General features: G+C 40.9%; 2 protein-coding genes and 1 pseudogene across 3 annotated transcripts; 2 read left to right on the top strand and 1 right to left on the bottom strand.

Moving 5' to 3' along the window:
* Positions 1 to 1,221: 1,221 nt before the first annotated feature.
* Positions 1,222 to 7,416, bottom strand: mks1 (MKS transition zone complex subunit 1). Its single transcript, XM_084564731.1, has 18 exons — positions 7,019 to 7,416; positions 6,728 to 6,849; positions 6,102 to 6,154; positions 5,751 to 5,918; positions 4,885 to 4,985; positions 4,523 to 4,651; positions 4,073 to 4,177; positions 3,690 to 3,798; positions 3,519 to 3,575; positions 3,385 to 3,427; positions 3,217 to 3,279; positions 3,063 to 3,133; positions 2,904 to 2,973; positions 2,718 to 2,825; positions 2,319 to 2,452; positions 2,118 to 2,200; positions 1,614 to 1,711; positions 1,222 to 1,428 (listed from the first exon to the last, which is right to left on the bottom strand). The coding sequence occupies exons 1-18, from the start codon at positions 7,093 to 7,095 to the stop codon at positions 1,325 to 1,327; spliced, it is 1,695 nt and encodes a 564-aa protein (XP_084420857.1). The 5' UTR covers positions 7,096 to 7,416; the 3' UTR covers positions 1,222 to 1,324.
* An 816-nt stretch (positions 7,417 to 8,232) lies between these two features.
* Positions 8,233 to 15,158, top strand: zw10 (zw10 kinetochore protein). Its single transcript, XM_084564717.1, has 16 exons — positions 8,233 to 8,404; positions 9,188 to 9,322; positions 9,446 to 9,547; positions 9,712 to 9,789; positions 10,314 to 10,473; positions 10,804 to 10,956; positions 11,066 to 11,263; positions 11,363 to 11,499; positions 11,660 to 11,842; positions 11,930 to 12,153; positions 12,362 to 12,433; positions 12,535 to 12,704; positions 12,984 to 13,114; positions 13,245 to 13,376; positions 13,611 to 13,813; positions 14,375 to 15,158. The coding sequence occupies exons 1-16, from the start codon at positions 8,300 to 8,302 to the stop codon at positions 14,493 to 14,495; spliced, it is 2,304 nt and encodes a 767-aa protein (XP_084420843.1). The 5' UTR covers positions 8,233 to 8,299; the 3' UTR covers positions 14,496 to 15,158.
* Positions 15,159 to 17,992: 2,834 nt separating this feature from the next.
* LOC311502479 (G protein-activated inward rectifier potassium channel 3-like) lies at positions 17,993 to 19,817 on the top strand (annotated as a pseudogene). Its single transcript has 2 exons — positions 17,993 to 19,234; positions 19,612 to 19,817. The product of its transcript is annotated as a G protein-activated inward rectifier potassium channel 3-like (transcript).
* Positions 19,818 to 21,131: the final 1,314 nt, after the last annotated feature.

The following is a 21,131-nucleotide window of genomic DNA, read 5'->3' as shown; positions in this document are numbered from 1 at the left end:
GAAAGCATGATTTAAAGTGTTTATCAGCTCATTGTTTTAGTATGCAGTTGCTCTGAATGGTCACATAATAGAAATCACATAGCTTGTCATAGCTTGTTATGCTGCTATAGGCCTAGGCTGCTGGGGGACGATGCACCAAACACATGTCCTCCTTCTTTCTTCTCTCTCCTCTCTCGCATCCTCCACTTTCTTTTCTCTGGCACAGAGCTCTTGCCCTCTAATTTCCTATATACTACTAGTCATACAATTCTGTGCTATTACTATGTAGAATGTTTACTGCTGTGTGTGTCCCACCCCCCTTCCCCCTCCCTTCCCCCCCTTCCCCCCTCTTCTTGTGAGTATCTCTGGCCTGGAGTGGTGTGTTTCCTGTGGAGCTCTATACTACATCTGTTGTCGTGGTCTCATCAGCCTGCCCAGTCTTCATGGAATCCTGCAGTTATCCACTCCTACCTGAATGAACAATTCTCCAACCTGCCTATGATTCCTCTTACATTTTCAAACTGTCATGTAACATCATCAGTTTGTATCATAAGATTCCACATGTACACTTTAGTCAGATATGTGTATCTATGACAGATGTATGTTTATCTTGCTGTTCTCTTCTCTTCTCTCTTTGCTGTTCTCTTCTCTCTTTCTTCTGTCTGTACCCGGCTGGCCTTAGGCAGATGGGTCCCTCCATATGAGCTGGGTTCTGCTCGAGGTTTCTTCCTGTTAAAAGGGAGTTTTTCCTTGCCACCGTTGCCTTCAGGCTTGCTCTGGGGGTTTCAGGCCGGGTTTTTGTAAAGCGTCTTGAGACGATTTGTATTGTTATTGACGCTATATAAATAAAATTGAATTGAATTGAATTAAATGAAATCCTTCTTGCTGTCACATTTACTGAGAACGAGATAGAAATATCTGGATGACCCTCAGCTATCATGTACCAAATATACTGCATGTATGGCGCATGTACAGGCTATAAGCAAAAAGAGAAAAAAAAAATACACAAAGGTAGAGTATAAAACTTTTGTATTACAGCACATATGATTGTTGTATTTAAAATAACCAATGGAGAATATAAAAACTATATTTCAAAAAGTCAGAGTAAGTAAAAATAAACTTTCTGTTACACCTGAATTTACAATCTTCACTTTCTAATGTCAAATCTATAGTAACTTCACAAAGAATGCATTGCCAGGTAAAAACATACTTATGCTGGCATTACCTCGTATTAGCTACCACCTACTTAAATTATCAATCTGCCCAGCTTCAAGCATGTTAGCTGTATATACATAAAACAAAGTATTATTAAAACATTGTTTTCTTCTTTCAGCAGTTGTCAGACCTATGTAGAAGACTCGATTTGGAGTTGGGAAGTGGTGGTGATGAGGTCTTTTGGAAGACTTTCTCTGGCGTCTTGCATCTTTTTCCTGGCCCTCTGGAAGGCCTCTGAGGGAGAAAAAAATACTACTAAGCACTGTGTAATAGAAAAGCGTAACAGTACAGTAAAAACTAAAAACAAGTTATTAATAGATAATGACAAGTATTTGCTTGTTTGTCTCGTCATTTCTCACAAAACAGGTCTAACACAATATGGTTCACCGTATTTCTCTGTCAGTTCTGAGTTTCTTTACCCAGGATGGTGCAGACAGCTCCTTGCTGACTAAATCCTCCCAGTTGATCAAAAACTTTCTGTCTCCTCTTCTTCATCACGGCAGCATCAACGAAGGCCCTGAAACAACAGCATGGACACTTTAAACCACGCTGAAAAAGGAAATTAAAACTTGAGTGAAATATTTCGCACAAGAGCAGTTTGTAATTTCAGCATCTACACTGACACCTTCTCTTTACAGTGATGGTGTAATAAAACCCGTTTGACATTTAATATTTAATTAATTTCTTCCACATAAGCAGCAAGCCCAGTGAGCCAGAGTATAGACAAAGAGTCTGTCAGGAACGTGATCTTAAATGTTGGACATGACTCTGTCTACAAGTTAAGTTGAACAATTCACTTGAATAATGCATTTCTAACCAAATAAATTACTTAAATTTGTTGAATAAATCAAAGAAACGTAGTGTTATGTTTTTGCCTTCAGGGCATGCATAATAAGACACAGTTGAATCCACCTTGTACTTACTTGGCTTGTTGAATGCAGTGCAGATTAAAAGTGACGCTTCCGGACGCTTCAGTGCAAAAGCCGAAGCGACTCAGCCTCTCCCCCTGAAACCATATGTGGAAGTATTAAAATACACACTTAACATGTAAATAAATACTGAGCATTCACAATATTTAAAATGTATGAAGACTCCAGAAAGTGTCCGCGGAGTTGTGAGCCCACCTTGAAGGTCCCTGGTATCCTGACGTAGCTGTGGTCTTCGAGCTCCGGGGAACCGCCGATAAAGAAGCGTCTCAGTGCGGAGACTGTCCCGGTCTGAAGGGGTCTCCACGTGTGACAGGTCACTGTATGTTTACCTGGCATATACACAGACGAAACATGGTGGTTAGTTAATAGAAATAATCCCAACAATGTATTCTGACAGTAAATATCCAAAATCCTACATAATCTTCAATTCAGAGAAATCATAATCAGACCTGTTCCACTATTTCCTGACATGAAAAAAAAACCTATCACTGATTAAGCAGAAAAAAATCCTTTAATCCTTTCTAAATAATTAGAAAAAAAATGTTTATTGCGGCCCTAATTTAAATCCTCTGCATTTAAGTACACACAGCATACCCGGCATGGCAGGAAAGAGCAGGTAGCCGTAGCCTTCAGTTCGATAGCGCTGCCAGGAGTCCAGAGAAAGAACCTTGAAGTACACCACTGGCCACTGAGGAATTGATTCTGAAATAAAGAAAAAAATAATAAATCAGTCTAATCTTTTAAATAACTTAAACATGGCATTAAAAGGCCGATACTGACCCTCACTCTCTTTTTCAGTCATGTAAAAAGCCTCAAAGCTGAACGGGTGGCTGAAGAAAGCTACGTTTTCCTGTTGACAGAGAGAAAATTAACGGTTTAACGAAACCAAGCACAGGTGCTCTGAAGCTATTAATCAGTTTTTTTGGATTAAATACACACTTTTCCTACTGTTTTGGTCCGACAGGTCTGGGTAACCCCTGACAGAGACTGGAACGGCAAGCTGGACCAATCTTAAACAAACACATATGAGCTAAAGTGACAAATCCATACATTTGGTATCAGAGCACGGTATCATATGCTATATATGACTTACTGTTGGGCAGTTCCATAAAGAAGTGGATGTATAAATTATCATATTCAAAGCCTTCAGCTGAGACTGATGGAGAGGAGAAGAAGAAGAAGAAGAAGAAGGTCACTTAAATGCTAAACATTTTTAATTGCAAAGGGAATCTGTAACAAGCAGCTCAACCTTCCTACTCACCTATCTCTCCATTCATCAGGTAGCGCAGAATACCAGCAGGAGGCTAGAGGAGAGAGATTTTGTTTTGACTGTAGGTCGGACAAAACAAGAAATCTGAATGTGTAACAAAGAGCTCTGGGAAACAATTAAATTACCATTTCAAAGTCCTGTCCAACGAGGCTATTGAGGTAGTCCTTGTGCCTTACATACAGCTAGAAACAGAGAAAAGTTAACGTGTTCATGTCTCTCTCCGTGTCATCTGAAACATGAAGAGTGCATATTATAAATATCTGGTCCTGAAGAAGCAGAGACGAAGACGAACTCACATCTTTGTACATGTTCTGCTCCCTGTCCTTGTCGTCCGGTTTCATGGTTGTGGACACGTTCTCCACAGTGAGACGCCAGATTTCTCTCTTCTCCCCTTCCATTACAATCCTGCAAAACGCCGCGGACATCACACTGGCTTTAACATGATTACTAGTGTAAACTAGCAGTAACGGTCAATTTGGTTTTAACGGACAAAACTGGAAAACCTTTAGCTGCTAATCATTTTTATTCAGGTTATACATAAACACATTCAACATTAAAGGATGTTGATATGACACTATAACCAAGGTTTGTCTGTTTGTCTGTGTGTTTTATTTTAAGTTAATTTTGTTAAAATTAAAAAGAGAAAGACACTGTGTGCCCGGTGCTGTTGTGATCTTGCCTGTAGGGCTCTTTGCCCTTGTTGAAATCAGGTTTTGCGACGATCGTTCCATTGCCATCTGTTTTTATGGTTACCAGCAAACACTCGTTCTCTTTTTGACCCAGCCTGGGAAATAAAAAACACATAGAGAGGACAATCACAGGTTAAATCTCTGTTATCAGATGCTGCCAGTGTAACCTGGCAATACATCAACCTATCAAGTAGCTACAGATGAACACTTCCTCTGAAAAGCACAAAGTATACTGACGCAGGATATTTACCGAAAAGACATACAGTTCCATCCTAATTTACATAAATATACAAGATAATGTCAGCAAGATAAAGTTGATGAGAATGTTAATACCTGGTGCAAATCTAAAGGCCTGAAATAATATGTAATCGTTCATATTACATATCAAAATACTACATGTAATACAAGGATGGATGTGTCTGGTTTGTTTACAGTCTTACCTTCCATTGGGGCCCAGGTCTCCCATGATGTGCATGGCCTGCATGGCATTATTCACCACGTGACTGTTCTTCACAAACTCTTCTGTTGGCTCCCAGTTGACGATTTTTGTCTTAGGAATACTAGAATCCCTAAAAACAAAACAAAAAACATGGCAGACCATTAAAGCACATGACTGTTTAAATCAGTTAACGATGCATGTCACACTTGTTTAGATGAAAATTTAGTCTTAACTCTATGTTCCACAGCCATAACTTTACATTACTTACAAATGAGGCTCCAAACATTTTGAGAAATGGCAAATAACATAAAGACAATCAAGGTTATAGTTTCATTTTAAAACATTAGCTGGTGTTTCACGTACATGGTGCGTCTGTCTTGACGTCTGTGTCTCACGTGGGCCATCCTTTCAGCCAAGAAGGTGGGGCTGGATTTGGTTGTGGTCAGTAAGTCAGTGGCGTGCTGCTTCAAAGACCAACAATAAAACACAACTTACGAACACAGTTACAGTTTTACATTCATTTTGACAGAAATTAATGTAAGTGTTAAGACCAAGGTGGCAAACAAAGTATAACTATTATAACATTTTCACAGGGAGCAGGAAAAACAAATAAAGTATTAATTAATTCAGGACGTTTCTTGGCAGTAAAAAAAAATATTGAACACCACCAGCCGAAGCCTTTAACTTTTAAAAACCTGTGCCTTTGCTGCCACACGTTGTGGTCTATGTACAACATCAGTCAGTCACAGGCTAACAAGGTAGTAAGCCTTCATGACAAGGAGACACACACATTTCGATAAACACAGTAACCTTTTCTGAATCTACTCTTAACTTTGTATTATTTAAACTAGTGCAGTGCCCGTCGGAAGTATGTATTCCTATAGTGGGAGCCTACAGGTGCTGTGTATGAGGATTAGTGGAAATATTAGAGCGGAGAAAATCTATTTTACCGATATATTTTTTCATTTCTTATCCAAACAACGTCAAACTTAGCAGTGCACATCTTCGTGCCCGTAGCGAGACACCTGCCCAGTTTCAAATCAATCGGGCCAACGGTTCGCGAGATATGCGTGCCACAGACAGACACACAGACGCTTCTTGATTTATAGATAGATATATTTATTAACATATTCATTTATTAGTATTTCAGATACAACAATTATTTGTTTAACTATTTAATTGTGCAGTACGATGACAAAGTTGAAACTGAAGAACGCAGCACAACTTACCAGTTGGTGGAAAGGGAGACAGTTGGTGTAGCGGTCATGATCAGTGTACGTGAAAATCCTGTTGTTACGTCGACCCTTGCCCCTGTTGAGGGCCTTGACCTCCGTGTGGTACTGACGGTCCAGAGGGGTCTGACACGCCGCCTCGTTCTGGAACAGCTCCATCTCATACTGGAGCCACAGACAGAGAAAGACAATGGTGGAGGAGGAGGAGGAAGAGGAGGAGGAGAGGTTCATACAAAGGGCAAACTAATTTCCGTCAAGTAAATTTTAGAGTCAATTATTAATGGCAAAAATGTTTTAAATCTTTGACTCCTGCTAAGGGACGAGAGTACTAAACATTTAAAATTGTACCTGACTGAACAGTTTCTCCTGCCAGCCCACCACCAGCTCCTCATCATTATCACCTGGTGGCAGAATAACATAAAAGTCAAGTTATTAAAGTATGCGTTGAGGAAATATTCAAATGCAAGCTAAACATAATCTCTGTTACATTCTTCGTTCCTGTCCTGGTGTTTGATGATATACTGTGAGCTAAGAAATAAAGATAATGATATGTATGTGAAGATTCTCCATCATCCAGGTCATGGTATATCTAAAACAAAGTCAAATGGACTTGCTTGAGTTTTTAAGAAGACTTTTCACCACTCATCGAAGAAAACTCCAGTTGCTTTGTTTTAGATAAGATTATGCAACAGTACATATATTTATGAGAGGCAGGTGTGTGTTTTTTAGCTGAAAAAGGGGGCTTCTGTATATGGACAATCACTTCCAACTTTTATGCAAAGTCACATCAAAGGGGAGACTTGCATTTTGAATTCTCAAAAGACGCCGGCAGACACCGGTTCGAACAGACTGTGACTCAGTCAAGACATACATTGTTTTTGTGCTAAATGTCTAGCTTAACCTACCCAACAGTTAATAAATCTTGGCACGTTTGTGAAAGGATCACACAGCATCACTATCAGAGATAATCTTACCTGTCTGGTTTTGTGATGTGAGAGTCTCCATTTCAATGGCCCCTCTGTCTTGCTGGGACAGGACCTGCTGCTGGAGGTGCTGAGAGAGGGCTGCTGTGGAGGTCACCCTCTCTATGCGCACCCTAAAAGCAGGAAAAACAAATTGATACAGCTTTGAAATAACGTGGCTTGACGCTAGTAGAAGCAGAATAAAGCGACAATAAAGCAACAATACAACCCCTACGAATCTGAGTAACGCTAACACATTTGACGGGAGCTAAACTAATGTATACGTTACCATTAGCTACTTACTTTACTCTCAGGTTTTTGACAGCATCCCTGGACCGATACACAGCTTCTCCGGTATCTGTGTTCCAACAGTCTGCCATGAATATTTATTTACCAGGGCGGCATTTACAAAAGGCTAATAGGTTGGTGTTAGCTATCACCCCCCTTTTTCCCCCTTTTTTCCACTTGCAATGGGGTAGTTAGACGCTCGTAGCGTTTGCAAATGTAGTCAATAAAAAAAAACGATAGAAAATAAAACGAAAAAAATGTTTATAATGTTTATGAAGCGAGCTAACAAGCGTTAACAGTCAAACACAAAACACGGCTAATGGATAGTTGTCGTTGCCATAGAGATTTTAGGCCTTTCTTCTTCGTGGTTGGATTTGCCGGTGGCTGGCAAACCAGCTTTTGCAGGAGCATTACTGCCACCTATTGACATGTAATGAACAGTGCAACGACAGACAACAATTAGTTTCTGCTGATTATTTTAAAATCCTGTTTATTTTTTAAATAACTATTTAATAATTATTAATAATGAAAATGAATCGTATGGTTTGTGTCCGTACGTTGCTTGGACAAATTTTGCCTGCTTACATCAAATGTGTACACTGGGTGTTGCATTGTGTGTTGTGGTGAAGTACAATCGTCAAGTATGGTACTGATAAAATACAGACAGGTAGGGGTTTAGTGAATAGATGTTCACAGAGTGTATTATGCGGAAGTACTATGACTGATGCAAGATTTTAAATTCGCTTTCTCCTGAACAGTGACTGTTGATTATATCTTATCCTGTCGTTTTCCATTTAATTATATCCTGTTCTAGTGTATTTATTAAACATAATGTTGTTAATGCATAAATTATACTCCTGAAATAAAGTTTATTAGCAGTAGAAGTATGTACCTATATTGCATACCTGTTCCTCTGCTGCCTTCTTACTTACAGAAATACGTATTTGGTGTTTTTTTTTACATCTACTTTCTTGTTATATTACTGTAATAGTTTTTGAAACACTTTTTGTATCTGTATCTTTTATGTTTTGAAGATAAAACGTTTCTGTTCACCAGAATTGATCAGGCAGACCTGTAATACCCAATCGCAACCTCTGGTGGCGCTGGTCGAATGATATGGTAGAACATAGTCATCAATTAACCAACGAAGAAGAAGACGGCTTGGGGGGCGGGTCCAGCCGCCGACATCTCGGAGAGTCACGGCCAATCAAACCGCCTGGCGGGTCCTGGTCCTGAGTTGTTGTTGTAGCCCACTGTCATAGTTTTCTATTAATATTTTAACGTTCCCGGTGCAGCATGGCGTCGTTTGTGACTGAAGTGCTTGCCAGCTCTGGCAAACTGGAGAAAGAGGACTTGTCCAGTAAAATAAGCAAAATGTCGCGCAAGGTGGAAGACACGAAGGTAAAAAACCACTGGCTAGCTTAGCATGAGCTAACGTTGTGCTGAGTAAAGTTTGAACTAGCGCTAGCTGTTAGCGCCGATCATCGAGCCTTTGCGTGCTGGCTAACCTTAGCTGGTGTAACGCTGCTATCTGAAGTAACACTCATCTGCAAATAAATATTAACCACAACGTTAGGTAAAACAGAGCAGACTGTCCAGTCAGTTCAAAGTTGAATTACTGTATTTTCGTTAGCATGGCTGTTAGCTAGCCATATGTCGCGCAGACGCAGTACTGACACATAGGCTACGTGTCTCCTTGTGTACAATGCGAGGACATATTTGAAACCTTAAGAAGCTAGCTAACTTTACCTAAATAACAAGACATAGTATATTAAATGTATGAATTTAGCTACTGGAAGACATGCTTGCTACGGAGACTAAATAATACCTACGAATAAACTGTTAAAAAGTATTTTAATCTAGCCAAAATAAGTATTTAAAAGTCTTACAGTGGCATAACTGTAATCAAGCAAGTAGAGGATCAGTTGCTAAAAGAAAAAGATTTTCTATTGTCGAGGAATGCACGCATGATGTCAAAATGACAAGGCCTTGAGTCATTGGTTGGCTTTGACAGGACACACACACCATAGTTTCTGAATACTTAATCCTTTTTATATTGATAAGATGTGGTCAACCCAAAGTAATAAACACTTTAAATGTATATCAGCTTTTGTTTTGACTGAGCTCCTTGATCCATTTTAATCAGATTATTACTGACCAGTTTTGTCGTGTGTTTTTCCCCAGGAAGAACTATGTGACATGCTTAACAAGAGGTACAGTGACTTCCTGCCCAGTCTCCAAGCATCCGAAGAGCTCATGGTGCAGGTGGAAGCTGTCTCGAAAGAAATGGATTCTCTTAAAACGTACATTGAGACTGAGGTTCGTATGAAAGCATTTATACCAAAGCACATCAGACTGGGCTCAGATCTACTCAGGGTGGGGATATAAAGTTGTTTTATATGTTGTTGTTTTTTTTTTAACTGTTTGTGTATTTGAACACAGGTGCAGCAGAATTTGCATGTCGCTGTGGCCGAGCATACCAAGTTGAAGCAACAGCTGGAGAGAAACACGGTCATCATAAAAATGCTAGAACGCCTAAAAGAGGTACAGCATGCATGGCAATATGTTAAATCAGTGTTTGTTTAATGTATATCTCCTGATAACTGATGTTATTCTGTACATTTTTCTGTCAAGAGAAATAAGCTGTATGGTTTTGGTTGTATTCAGAAAGCACATGATTGATTTGACGTGTCTTCTGTGTTCCTCAGTTTCACAATGCAATGGAGGAGTTCAATAAATCTTTACAGGAGAAGAAGTATGTTGATGCAGCCAAACAGCTCGAAAGGGTAAGAAGCTGCTTACACCAAGTCCACACAACCTTATCTCTGCTGTGAGTCAGCCCTGCGATTGATCGCTTATTCAGACGGTTGGTCAGATCCCCCTGTAGTGCAACAATAAAATCATATTTCACCTCACAAGTTCAACAAATCACTGTCATTCAGTGCTGTATGTTGTGTGTGTCTTATTTCCAGACACAAGAAATTAGGATATAATTAATAACTAACACCCAGTCTGAAGCCTTAATCTGAAAAGAGGCTTTAACTTAACTCGGATGAATAGCAGAGCAAAACAAATCTCATATAAATACTGATAGAAAAGAGATCATTGTTATGAGATAAGCAGAGGCAGTAAATGCATACCTCTAAATGAGGTAGATAGAAATCTGATTAAAAATAGAGTAAATATAAGATTTAATGATCTGTACAGTGCAGCATGTTTTCTTATTGCCTGTGTTTAACCTGGTTTCTCTGGTTTATTGAATGTACTGATTGATGGGTCATATTTCTTTTTTTTTATTATTTTCCCCCAGGCTAGGGGCAGTGTGGATTCACTGAAGGAATGGGAGACTTCTAAGCTGCCCCTGCTCAGTGCGCTCAGCTCTGAGTTGACAGTGCAGAGAGAAAACCTCATTTACCACCTGGGGGATGAGTGGAAGCGCCTCGTCATTTGGAGCTTACCGACTTCAAAGGGTAAGACATCCTGGTTAAAAGTGGTTAAAACACCTGTGTGGTACAAATACAACTGTATGAAGTATGGTCAGTACCTTAGCGGGAGTAGAAGTGAAATAAGATCATGAAATCAATTATTATTTGTTATCTTAAAGCCACATGAGTCAGCTTTTCTTACATACAGACCAGTTGTTACTAGCTCTTATGTTTCAGCATGTGCCTGACTTTTCAGGGTTTGCTTTCCGTACACAGGGGACACATTTATAAGACAGCCTTTCTTGTGTATGTTTCAAAAACACGACTACAAACTTATTCGATAGTTGAGCCTGACTGTTGGATGTGTTCCTCCAGAACCTGCAGGCCCGAAGTCCTTCCTCAAGGTGGAGCTGAACCTGAGCAATGCTGCCAGTAAGGACGACGAAACAAAACCTTCCGCTCTGCTGCGCTGCGTCCTGCAAGCTCTCGCCATCCAGGGAGACCTTCAACACAAGATCAAGCTTTTCAGTAAGAACTAGAAAGACGGCTCATGGTTAAATAAGCAGCTGATTTACCGGCGTAGTTGATATATAGATCTATATAGCACGGTGCATTCAAGGTGTTTCTCGTTGTTCAGGTCAGGTGCTGTTGAAGAACATGTTGAAACCTCTGGTGATGTATGCGTCGCTGTCAGTGAGGGTAACAGAGCAGCAGGCAGAGGGAACCACCCTGGCCTTACAGTGTTTGGAGGACAGCAACGAGGAGCGATCCACCCCTTCACAGGTCTACAGCAAACTGCTCATCGTACTCACGACGCTGCACACACACCTGCTAGGTAAAGCATAGCTGGACTTGCATAGAAATGCTAAAGTGACCATGTTTACAACAAACCTTCTGTTGCTGAAAGTCAAGTCACCTGTCTGGTATTTTGCAGATGTGTCCATTGGTGACAGAAAGCTTTCGGCCGACTTGGGGGAGCTGATTTGGGTGGAACTGTCTCAGTGCATCATCCATGAGTGTTTGGTCTACTCCATTCCCAACAACAGCAGCCAGCTGGAGAAATACAACACTGTAAGGACCTATCAACTGTTTCTGCATTATAAGAATAACATTTTGTGCCATGTGCAGTGAATATAAAGAGATAACATCTTTTTGTCTCGATGCTGAAGAGATTACTTTTCCAGCAAGGTCTGCTGTTTAAAGATGCATCTTTTCTGAATTTATTTTGCAGGTGATCAAGGAAACGGAGGAGTTTGAGACGTCTCTAAAGGAGATGGACTATCTGCAGGGTGATTCCACAGACCTGCTCAAATATGCCAGGGATGTAAACTGTCACTTCGCCAGCAAGAAGTGCAGGGATGTCATCGTGGCGGCGCGCAAACTCATGACCTCCAAGATGCACAACACTGTCAAGGTACTGCACAGGGATTAAATCTGCCCGTATCTTTGCATCTTTTTGTCAGATGTCTTATTTACTTTCCATTCTTTCTTCCTCCGTCAGATCACACCGGACTCTAAGCTGCGACTCTCCAAGCTCCCTCCTCCAAGTTCAGAGGTGAAGGTGAAGCAGGAGACGACAAAGGAGGAGGTGACGATGGAGAACTCAAAGCAGCTGTCTGCGTGGAGTCTGCGTCTGCCAGCGTGTCGCATCAGTGAGTCGGTGCAGCAGCTCATGGACTTGGCGCTCAACACCCTGCGTGAAGCCGTTGGAAGCTCCACACAATGGTATGTTACTCAGAGACCTCCCTGTCTGTTGTAATGACCTTGATAAGAATCACGGCGTCATCTTATTGTGGTTTTCTAAACTGAATTTATATTGCCTGACACAGATTCTTTGTTGCAGGGTTTTCTTTTATAAAGATCAAAAAGTTTGAACTCTGTAGGCACGAAGCATTCATCATCTAATCAGTCCTCATGTTGTCGTTCTTTTCAGTGCCTTACAACTCTTCTTCACCGTGAGAAACATTTTCCAGCTGTTCTACGATGTTGTACCAACATACCACAAGTAAGAAAGTCTCAGACTCATTTACATGTACCTCACCAAACCAGCACGTCTCCCTCCAGTCATAAATTGTTCTGTCGTTTCCCTTCTCCTTCTCCGTCCAGAGAGAACCTTCTCAAGTTTCCTCACCTAGCTGCCATCCAGCACAACAACTGCATGTACCTGGCTCACCACCTCCTCACCCTGGGCCACTATTACAGAACTCACCTACCGCAGCCCCTCAGCGAGGGAGTGGCAACTTTTGTAGACATGGTGCCCGGATTCAGGAAACTGGGTAAGTGAGGAGGAGTTCTGTGATGGCCACATTGTTATTGGTGGTTCCCAGAAGCAATTTAGTTCATTTCACCACCAACAAAGAGTCTTTAGAGCAAATTCTATTACTAGTCTGCTTTCCAGTACATTTACAAGTTGTGATTAGTTTGTGTCTGCAGCCGTAGACATATAAAACTAAATTTCCATCAACATTCTCTTCTCCAAGTGTAAGAAATGTTTTTTTTGCAGATAAATAATAGAGCTGAACCAAGCATGAACCCTTTCTGTCATTTTCCTGTAGGTGCCCAGTGCTTCTTAGCGCAGCTGAATGTTCAGAGAGCTGAGCTGCTGGAGAGACTGTCCACCGCTCACAACTTCAGTAACCTGGATGATGAGGACAACTACATAGCAGCCAGCAAGGCAGTAAGACAGGTGAGAGCAGAGACTTGTTGTGATTATAAGAGTTTTAATTAAAAAAAAGCAGAAACTCCCCTTCTTTATTATTATTAATTCTTTCATGCTTTCGTGCACTGATTCTCACTCATGCGTGTGTTTCCTGCAGGTCATTCATCAGTTGAAACAGCTGGGCACAGTTTGGCAGGACGTCCTTCCGGTCAACATCTATTGTAAAGCAATGGGCAACCTCCTCAACTCAGCCATCACAGAAGTCATTGCCAAAATCATGATGCTAGAGGTTTGTCTTTTTTCCGTTGGTGTTGCTGCAGACACAGTTTCCTGGAAGACAGCCTAAAGATCTAGACCGAGGACCAGAAGACACATATTCTTATATTCTGGACTAAATCCATCAATGGGTGTAGATTCTGATACCCAGTTTCACTTTAGTAGCAAGTTCAGGTTAATAAAACAAGTTATGTTGGTAAGATGTAAAGACCCATACTTTATATTATCCCTTCCCTGTTCTGTGCAGGACATTTCCTCTGAGGACGGGGAGCACCTACACACTCTGTGCCAGAGCATCATTGAGGAAGGCCCGCTGGTCTTCATCCCTCTGGCGGAGGAAAACAAGAACAAGAAATACCAGGAGGAGGTGCCGCTCTATGTGAAGAAGTGGAGTACCTTCAAGGAGCTCGTCATCGTGCTGCGGGCCAACCTGCAGGAGATCGTCGACAGGTACGAAGGAAACTTCTTAACACGCACAATCAGCCACAACATTAAAACTATCTTGTGACAGTTCAGTGTTCTGCTGGGAAACTTTTGGACCTGGCATTCATTCATGTGGATGTTACTTAGACATGTAGCACCCACCTAGACCAGACCAGGCACCCCCACCCCATAGCAATGACACTCCTTGATGGCAGCAGCCATCCCCAGCAGGATGCAGCCTGACACAGACACACACACACAAAAACACTTTAGGAACAACTCAACCTGGCCTCCAAATTCACTAGATCCCAAACTGATCAAGTGTCTGCGGGATGATCCCCTCAAAGGCCCCCCACTTACAACATTTTGTTGCCAGACACCACAGGACACCCTCACAAGTCCCATGTCCATTCTCTGATGAGTCACGACCATTTTGCAGGCACAAGCGAGACCTACACAATATTAGGAAGGTGGTCATAATGTTATGCCTGATCGGTGTTGCGTGAATGATATAAATAAGATAAAGCATCGTCTGGCGTCTGTGGAAATAACTCAATTGTCTGCTCTGTCTGTTATTCCCGTCCACAGGTGGGCCGACGGTAAAGGTCCGCTGGCGATGGAGTTCTCCAGTTCTGAGGTGAAGAGTCTGATCCGAGCCTTGTTTCAGAACACGGAGCGGAGAGCTGTAGCTCTGACCAAAATCAAATAGATTCTCACAACAGACGACCACCAAGAAGAAACTATAGCACTTTTTCCTCTGTGGGAAATAAGAGTGACGCCTTTATTCATTTCCTTTTCCTGTTATGCCCGTAAAACATAAACATTTACCGTACATGTATTTAGGATGAACACAGAGACGTGGTGCTGTCGATGTGGATGTAATCTGGCTGTAATGAGTCTGATGGTTCCTTCGTTGACTTCAATCAGTCCTACGGAGATTACACAAAGGCTTCTTTACATCAGCGTCACTCATTCGTATAGTTCAAGGGATTTTCCAGCTACAAAGCCAACTGTGGTTGTGTAACCAGTGGCTTGCCATCTGTTCTCGTATTCAGGGTTAACTTTGCTGCACGTTGTTCTTAAAACCTCAGCTGCAGATTGTCTTTTCTGCACTACCGTCATTTTAGGGGAGAGAGTTAATTCACACGTTTGAACCTAAACGCCTCTAAATGACCATGAAATAACACCCTGGACCTTTTCATTTCTTGTTACGGATTTTCATGTACATGCCATTAAACTGACCGCTTCCATAATGTATTTATTGGTTGTTGAAATAAACCAAAAATAATTAACTTTTCACAAGCTGTTTCTATTTAATTCTGTCATGATCTTGAAGCTGACTACAAATTAAAAGAAAAAAAGCTTTTTGTAATTTTGTCTGTTTTGTCTTTTTGTCTTCTCTCTGTCTTTCAACAGACATAAACTCATCTCTAATAACTCCTAATGTGTATAACAAGCACCAATGAGAGATTAAATATGTTATTCACCCATATAATGTAAAACTCTTCAGCTTCACCACATAAAACGACATAATTTACAAGTTTAGACACATCTTTGAACGCCTCAAAACTTTTAGACTACTTTTCCAGTCCTAGATAAAACTGTCTTTTCATGGAAAATAATTTTGACATTACTGCTGAATGTTCAGGAACAGGTAAAGTTAGACTAGTAAGGGGGAAGTATGTACGCTGAAATGCTCTGAAAGCTCTCTCTGACTTATTTAATTCACTTTATTACCATCAATGTTGGTTTAAGTTGTTGGGTTCAGTCTTGTCATTTGCTCTGACACATTAAAATACAGTATATTCAGATTCTTAAACCTCTACAAAAAAAACCCATAGCTGCTCAGATGTATTTCATTTATTTGCAGCGTACAATGTCTGAGAAGTTATGGAGAGAAAATTCTGTAATACCATTAAAACTAAATGAGAATACGACAAGATGTTTGTGGGATCCTGAGAAGACTTTTCATTTCAGGGGCTTGATATTCTCTTTCTTGTTTCTTGTCTGCAGCGTCTCGCCGGGGATTAAACTAAAAATACTACACGTACTAAATGTACTGTGAACATTAATGCTCCCCAAATGATTATGCATCTGAACGAGTATGTTTAAGATGCAAAAATGCATCCGAAACACAAGAGAAATTAAATTTAAAGGAAAGATTGCAATGACATTTGTAAAGCACATTCATGCTCGCCATAAGAGGAGCCATTTCCCTTTTGCACATTTAGTAAACTCATTGAAAAGAACATGCAGAAGAACTCCAAGCATTTAAGAAGGCAACCTTTAAGAACAGTGACATTCAAATAAAGTGAATTATTACTGTTCTTAGCTGTCAGTCTGTGCAGTGTGCTGTTACTGACGCAGGAGGAGGAGGAGACAAACATCTGGACGGTGACACAGCAGCAGCTCGTCTCCTCAGACTCCTTCATTCAATCAACCCCATGACTTAAAGGGAGTTGCATCCTGCCGGCAGCCGCATCCTCTCAAAAAAAGATGCTTCGCAGGGGTATGTGACGTTTATTCATTGCCTCAGCTAAGTTTGCTTTTGTTTTTAATTGTGTTGTTAGTTGAACTGTTGCACGTGACGAGTAATTTGGTGCCGCTTTATTTAACGGGTCTGCAATCAGTGCTATGGCTTTTTTATCTTCAGAGAGGCGGGAAGCAGAGTAGACAAACTCTTAGTCAATTATTAGTATTGTTGGTTCTAACTTTCTTTTAATTGTCTTATTGATTAAACTACTTTTATTTGCTCTGAGTTTCTTGGAAGAAACTACTAGAGAAAGTATACATTCGCAACTCTTCCACTTTAATTTCAGTAATTCGAGGTAGTTGCTTTCAAACTAAACCTGGAGAGTTTACTTTAAGTTTTTACTTAATTTTAATTTGAGCTTTTTCAAGGAAACTCCTTTTTTACCTACTTAAAAAAAAACATTAGTACCATTATTGTTATTTTATTATAAGTATAAGGTCATAAAATAGTTCCACCCTATTTGGATTTATCATTATCACACCAGTATTTAATATTTTTATAACAGTGCTTTTATAGTTGGTTTGCATTCATGCCTTGTTTGAAGCTAATTTTAGTTCTTATTTTAGTTTATTTCTACAGTTTAGCACCTTTTCTCTGTATTGATTACCAAATATATTTTAATTATAAAGAACAGCTTCCATTTTTGTAAAGATATTTTTTAGAATTCATGTTTATGTGTGAGTAGGACACATATAAATGTCTCAAGATACAAAAATCTAAAATTATTGTGGCTCCAACACGTTAATCCAGGTACAAGTGGCTCAAAATCATCCAGCAATAACCCGAGTAAGAAGAAGTTCTGTTTCTTTTTTTATCTGCCTGTGCCCTCTCAGTAAACTCCTGGCCGTCAGGTTGACTCTGCTCAGTAGCTGTGTACAGATGTTACAGATGTGACTGCAGCGAGGTCCTCAAGAGGCTAGAGCATATATTTACTACACTTTATTTGTCCACATCTGGACAAAACTTACTCTAAGCCTTGAGGCAAGCACAGCCGGTAATCTTTTCAAAAATCCATTGCATTCCTTTGGTGTTTCTCAGATTAATTTTGAGGATTACAGATAATCCCTGCATGTGTAATAAGACCCGAGACACTGATCAGACCACTTCAGACTGATGAAAAGAAACGTTTAACACATCACGGCTCAGGATCACTGTCAGGGCTTTTTTTCCCCCTGGAAGTACAGCTGAATATAAATAAGAAGTTGACAATGAAATGAAAAGGAATCTTTCGAAGTAGCGTATCTTTCTGGATGCAGCATTTAAACACTTCATTTAAAAAAATGATTGTGTTCGCTTTCCTCCTTTGCTTTGCCCAAACAGAAGCAAAGTTTGAAAATTAATCCTGGAGCTGGGTGATGATCTGCACTGTGATATGCAGCAGAGACACACTAGAAAATATTCAGCGCAGCAGGAGCTCCATTGCTCCGACACGGACTCTCACTGCCAAACATCTGCTCAGATCTCACACACAATCAATCCATTACACTCCCTACAAGGTATAGCTTTCTCTTAAGGCCACAGGTCCCCACTATTTCTGTGCATTTTCTCATCAACATCAAGACAAGTGACATACCAGTGATGCTTTTTAAGATGCAGATCATTCCCTGAAAGGGTTCTGTAGACGCTGGTCACATCAGAAGTTTCCACAGTCACATTTCTCCGCCACAGTTTGTAGGAAACTACAGAATAAATGAATTGCATTTTATGAATATTATTCCTTGTTCTTCATTTCAGGCCGCAGCTAACTCTACTCTTCATGGCCGCCACCATGATGATCACAAAAAGAGCCTCCCTGGTCCACAGCTACATTACCTGCCCATCACTCTCATCCTCCCAAGAAGCTTCTCCCGCCCACAGCCAAGAGCCCGCTTTGGCCAAGCATCAAGAGCTTCCCCGGCAGCCCACTATCCAAGCAGATCCTCCGGAAACAGTACAAGAGACCCCCAAACGTCAGCACTCGCATCGCAGCAAAAACCTCAAACGTTTCAGCTCCAGGTGGCAATCAAGATGCTCCACCAACGTTCCTATCACTACAACAGAGAGTCTCAACGTTGCAAAGAGCCACAAGAAGCGCTGTAAGCTGCTGGGCGATGAACACTCAATACACATTACTACCAGCAATCAGCGGCAGCGTTACGTCACCAAGGATGGAAAGTGCAGGGTCAACCTGGGGCGGATTGAAGACAAGAGTCGCTTTATCTCTGATATTTTCACCACATTAGTTGACCTTAAGTATCGCTGGTTCCTTCTCGTCTTCACTATGTGTTACATTCTCACATGGGTGGCCTTTGGTGGAATTTACTTCTTTGGTGCCTGGCTGCGAGATGACATTGCACATGTCCACGACCCCCAATGGCCGGCATGCTTTGTAAATGTAGACAGTTTCCTATCAGCTCTGCTGCTGTCGCTGGAGAGCCAGAGGACTATTGGCTATGGCTACAGGATGGTGACAGCTAACTGCCCCGAGGGTACGCTGCTCCTGATGGTGCAGTCCATCCTTGGCTCTATGATCGACGCTCTGATGGTGGGCTGCATGTTTGTTAAAATCTCCCGGCCGCAGCAGAGAGCCCAGACGCTGATCTTCAGCAAGCACTGTGTCATCTGTGAGCGTGACGAGAAGCTGTGCATGCTCTTCCGCATCGGCGATCTGAGAGCGAGCCACATGGTGGACGCCAAGATCCGGGCCAAGCTGATCAAGTCCAGGCAGACCAAAGAGGGCGAGTTCATCCCACTGGAGCAGTCAGAGATCAACCTGGGCTATGACACCGGGGGGGACAGGCTGCTCCTGGTGGAGCCCCAGACCATCACCCATATCATCGGTGAAAGCAGCCCCTTCTGGGAGGTCGGGGCCGAGCGTTTAAAGAGGGAGATGTTTGAGATCATTGTCATCCTGGAGGGCATCGTGGAGGCATCAGGTTTGGAGAAGTTATTCTTGTGTTGTCGTATTATAAGGCGGCTACATTTAGTCTTCAACTTCTACTAACAGTCGTTGGATGGAACAATCATGCTTGGTCTTTGTTCTATCTACTCCAAATCTCTCTGTGTGTTCGCCCAGTTTGTGTTTTAGTGTCATCAAACACATAGCAGGTTTATTTTCTTTTAAATCTGCATTCACGTAAAAACTTCACATCATCTTAACGCTGCTTTTCTGAGTGGCTGACAATAAGACAGCATCTTAGAGGCTTTCAGACAGAGAATGGATTTCGGCTCAGGTGTTTCCAATGTATTTGTCAGGTGTTTTTCCTTATAAAGTAAAACTTTAGTGACCTTCTGCTGCTTCATTGTACTGCAGGTATGACGTGCCAGGCGAGAACATCCTACACAGAGGACGAAGTCCTGTGGGGCCACCGATTTGAGTCGTGCATTTCTTTGGACAAAGGGGCGTTTCGCGTGGACTACAGCGCATTTAACAAAACCTTCGAAGTCCAAATGTCTCTGCTCAGCGCAAAAGACAGAAGCACGGCAAACAAAAACGAGAAGTTGTGTTTCAGAAAATGAAAATGGGTTTTGTTAACATATTTATGGATACTTTGAGGAAACTTTAACTCGTTGCAGCCATTCTCTGCTTCCAACACCTCTTTCTGTACGTCGATAAGTGCAATATTCCCTGACTTATTGACAGTCATATATATATAAATATTAATCTCAGAGTAGCCGTCATTTCTGTGGTTTCTCTGTAACTTGTAATATTATTTTCAGTATGTTTTTAACATGCCATTTGATGCCAATGTTACATTAAGAAATGTTTCATATTTCAGAATGAAAATAAACATCATGCTAAACCCAAATGTCTGTGGACTTGTCTGGGTAGTTGAGAAAGTATAGTGTGACAAATAACAGTCTCGGCGCAAAGGTCACTTTCCATTTAGTGTATCCAAAAACAAACTAAAACAACGTTGTAAATGATAAATTGCAATCTAACCACCCTTTCACTCGGGTAAATAACAGGATCAAAACAAATTCCTTCAATTATAGGTGAAGATCCGGTTGTTGTCAGAACCTAGTCATGTAAGTTTGAGATGGCTATCATCCACAGATGTTCCTAATAAAGTCCTAAACTTCACACCAGTCATTTAGAACTGAAGAAGTCACTTAGATGAATAGTAAGGTGTTGAGACCTAGATATAACATGTATTATTTAATTTACATTTTTATATTTTACATTTTTATCATTTAGATGCCAGTGAGTTGTAGAACTGAGAAAGTAAAACGAAGCCAACTGTATTTTCATTTTGTTTATATTTTATATTTTTCGGACTGAGGTCATAGGTGACGTGATGTCGTCAGCCGGCGCGCAGCAGAGTTTTTTTTGTTTACATCAGAGAGTGTGTGCTTCCCTGCGTCTGTGTATGCTCGTTAACAGAAAAAAGTGAAACGAACCGGGACGAATAAAGTTGCCAAACGTGAGATGGAGTCATGTCTGCTTGAGAGTGCAACAAAAGCATGTTGAAGAAGTCCAAGTGCCTTTTTTTATTGGGATATATGATGACCTGGATGAACGAGAACCTTCACAGATACTGGATTTTTATTTATTTTTTAACTCCACCAGGTTAATTTTAATGCATGAAAGTTAAAGTAGTTGTCGGAGCAGTGTTTTATTGCATTGCTTTACAGATGGGCACATTTATGTTTATTTATGGATTTTTTGGAACGGGAAAACATAATTAATTTTTCCTAATGAGCACAACTGTTAAATAATACTTATTACTTACTTATGTGTAGTTATTTATTTGAATATTTTAGTTTTTTATTTGGTCAAACCATCGGGTAAAACCTGTTTTTGGTGGTTAAGTTCTATCAAACGCCTGCTCG

The sequence above is a fragment of the Chelon labrosus genome, assembly GCF_963514085.1.
Source record: "Chelon labrosus genome assembly, chromosome: 17".
In the NCBI taxonomy this organism is placed as follows: domain Eukaryota; kingdom Metazoa; phylum Chordata; class Actinopteri; order Mugiliformes; family Mugilidae; genus Chelon; species Chelon labrosus.
Note: the sequence above shows the minus strand (reverse complement) of the source record. Positions and strands in the feature narration are given on the sequence as shown.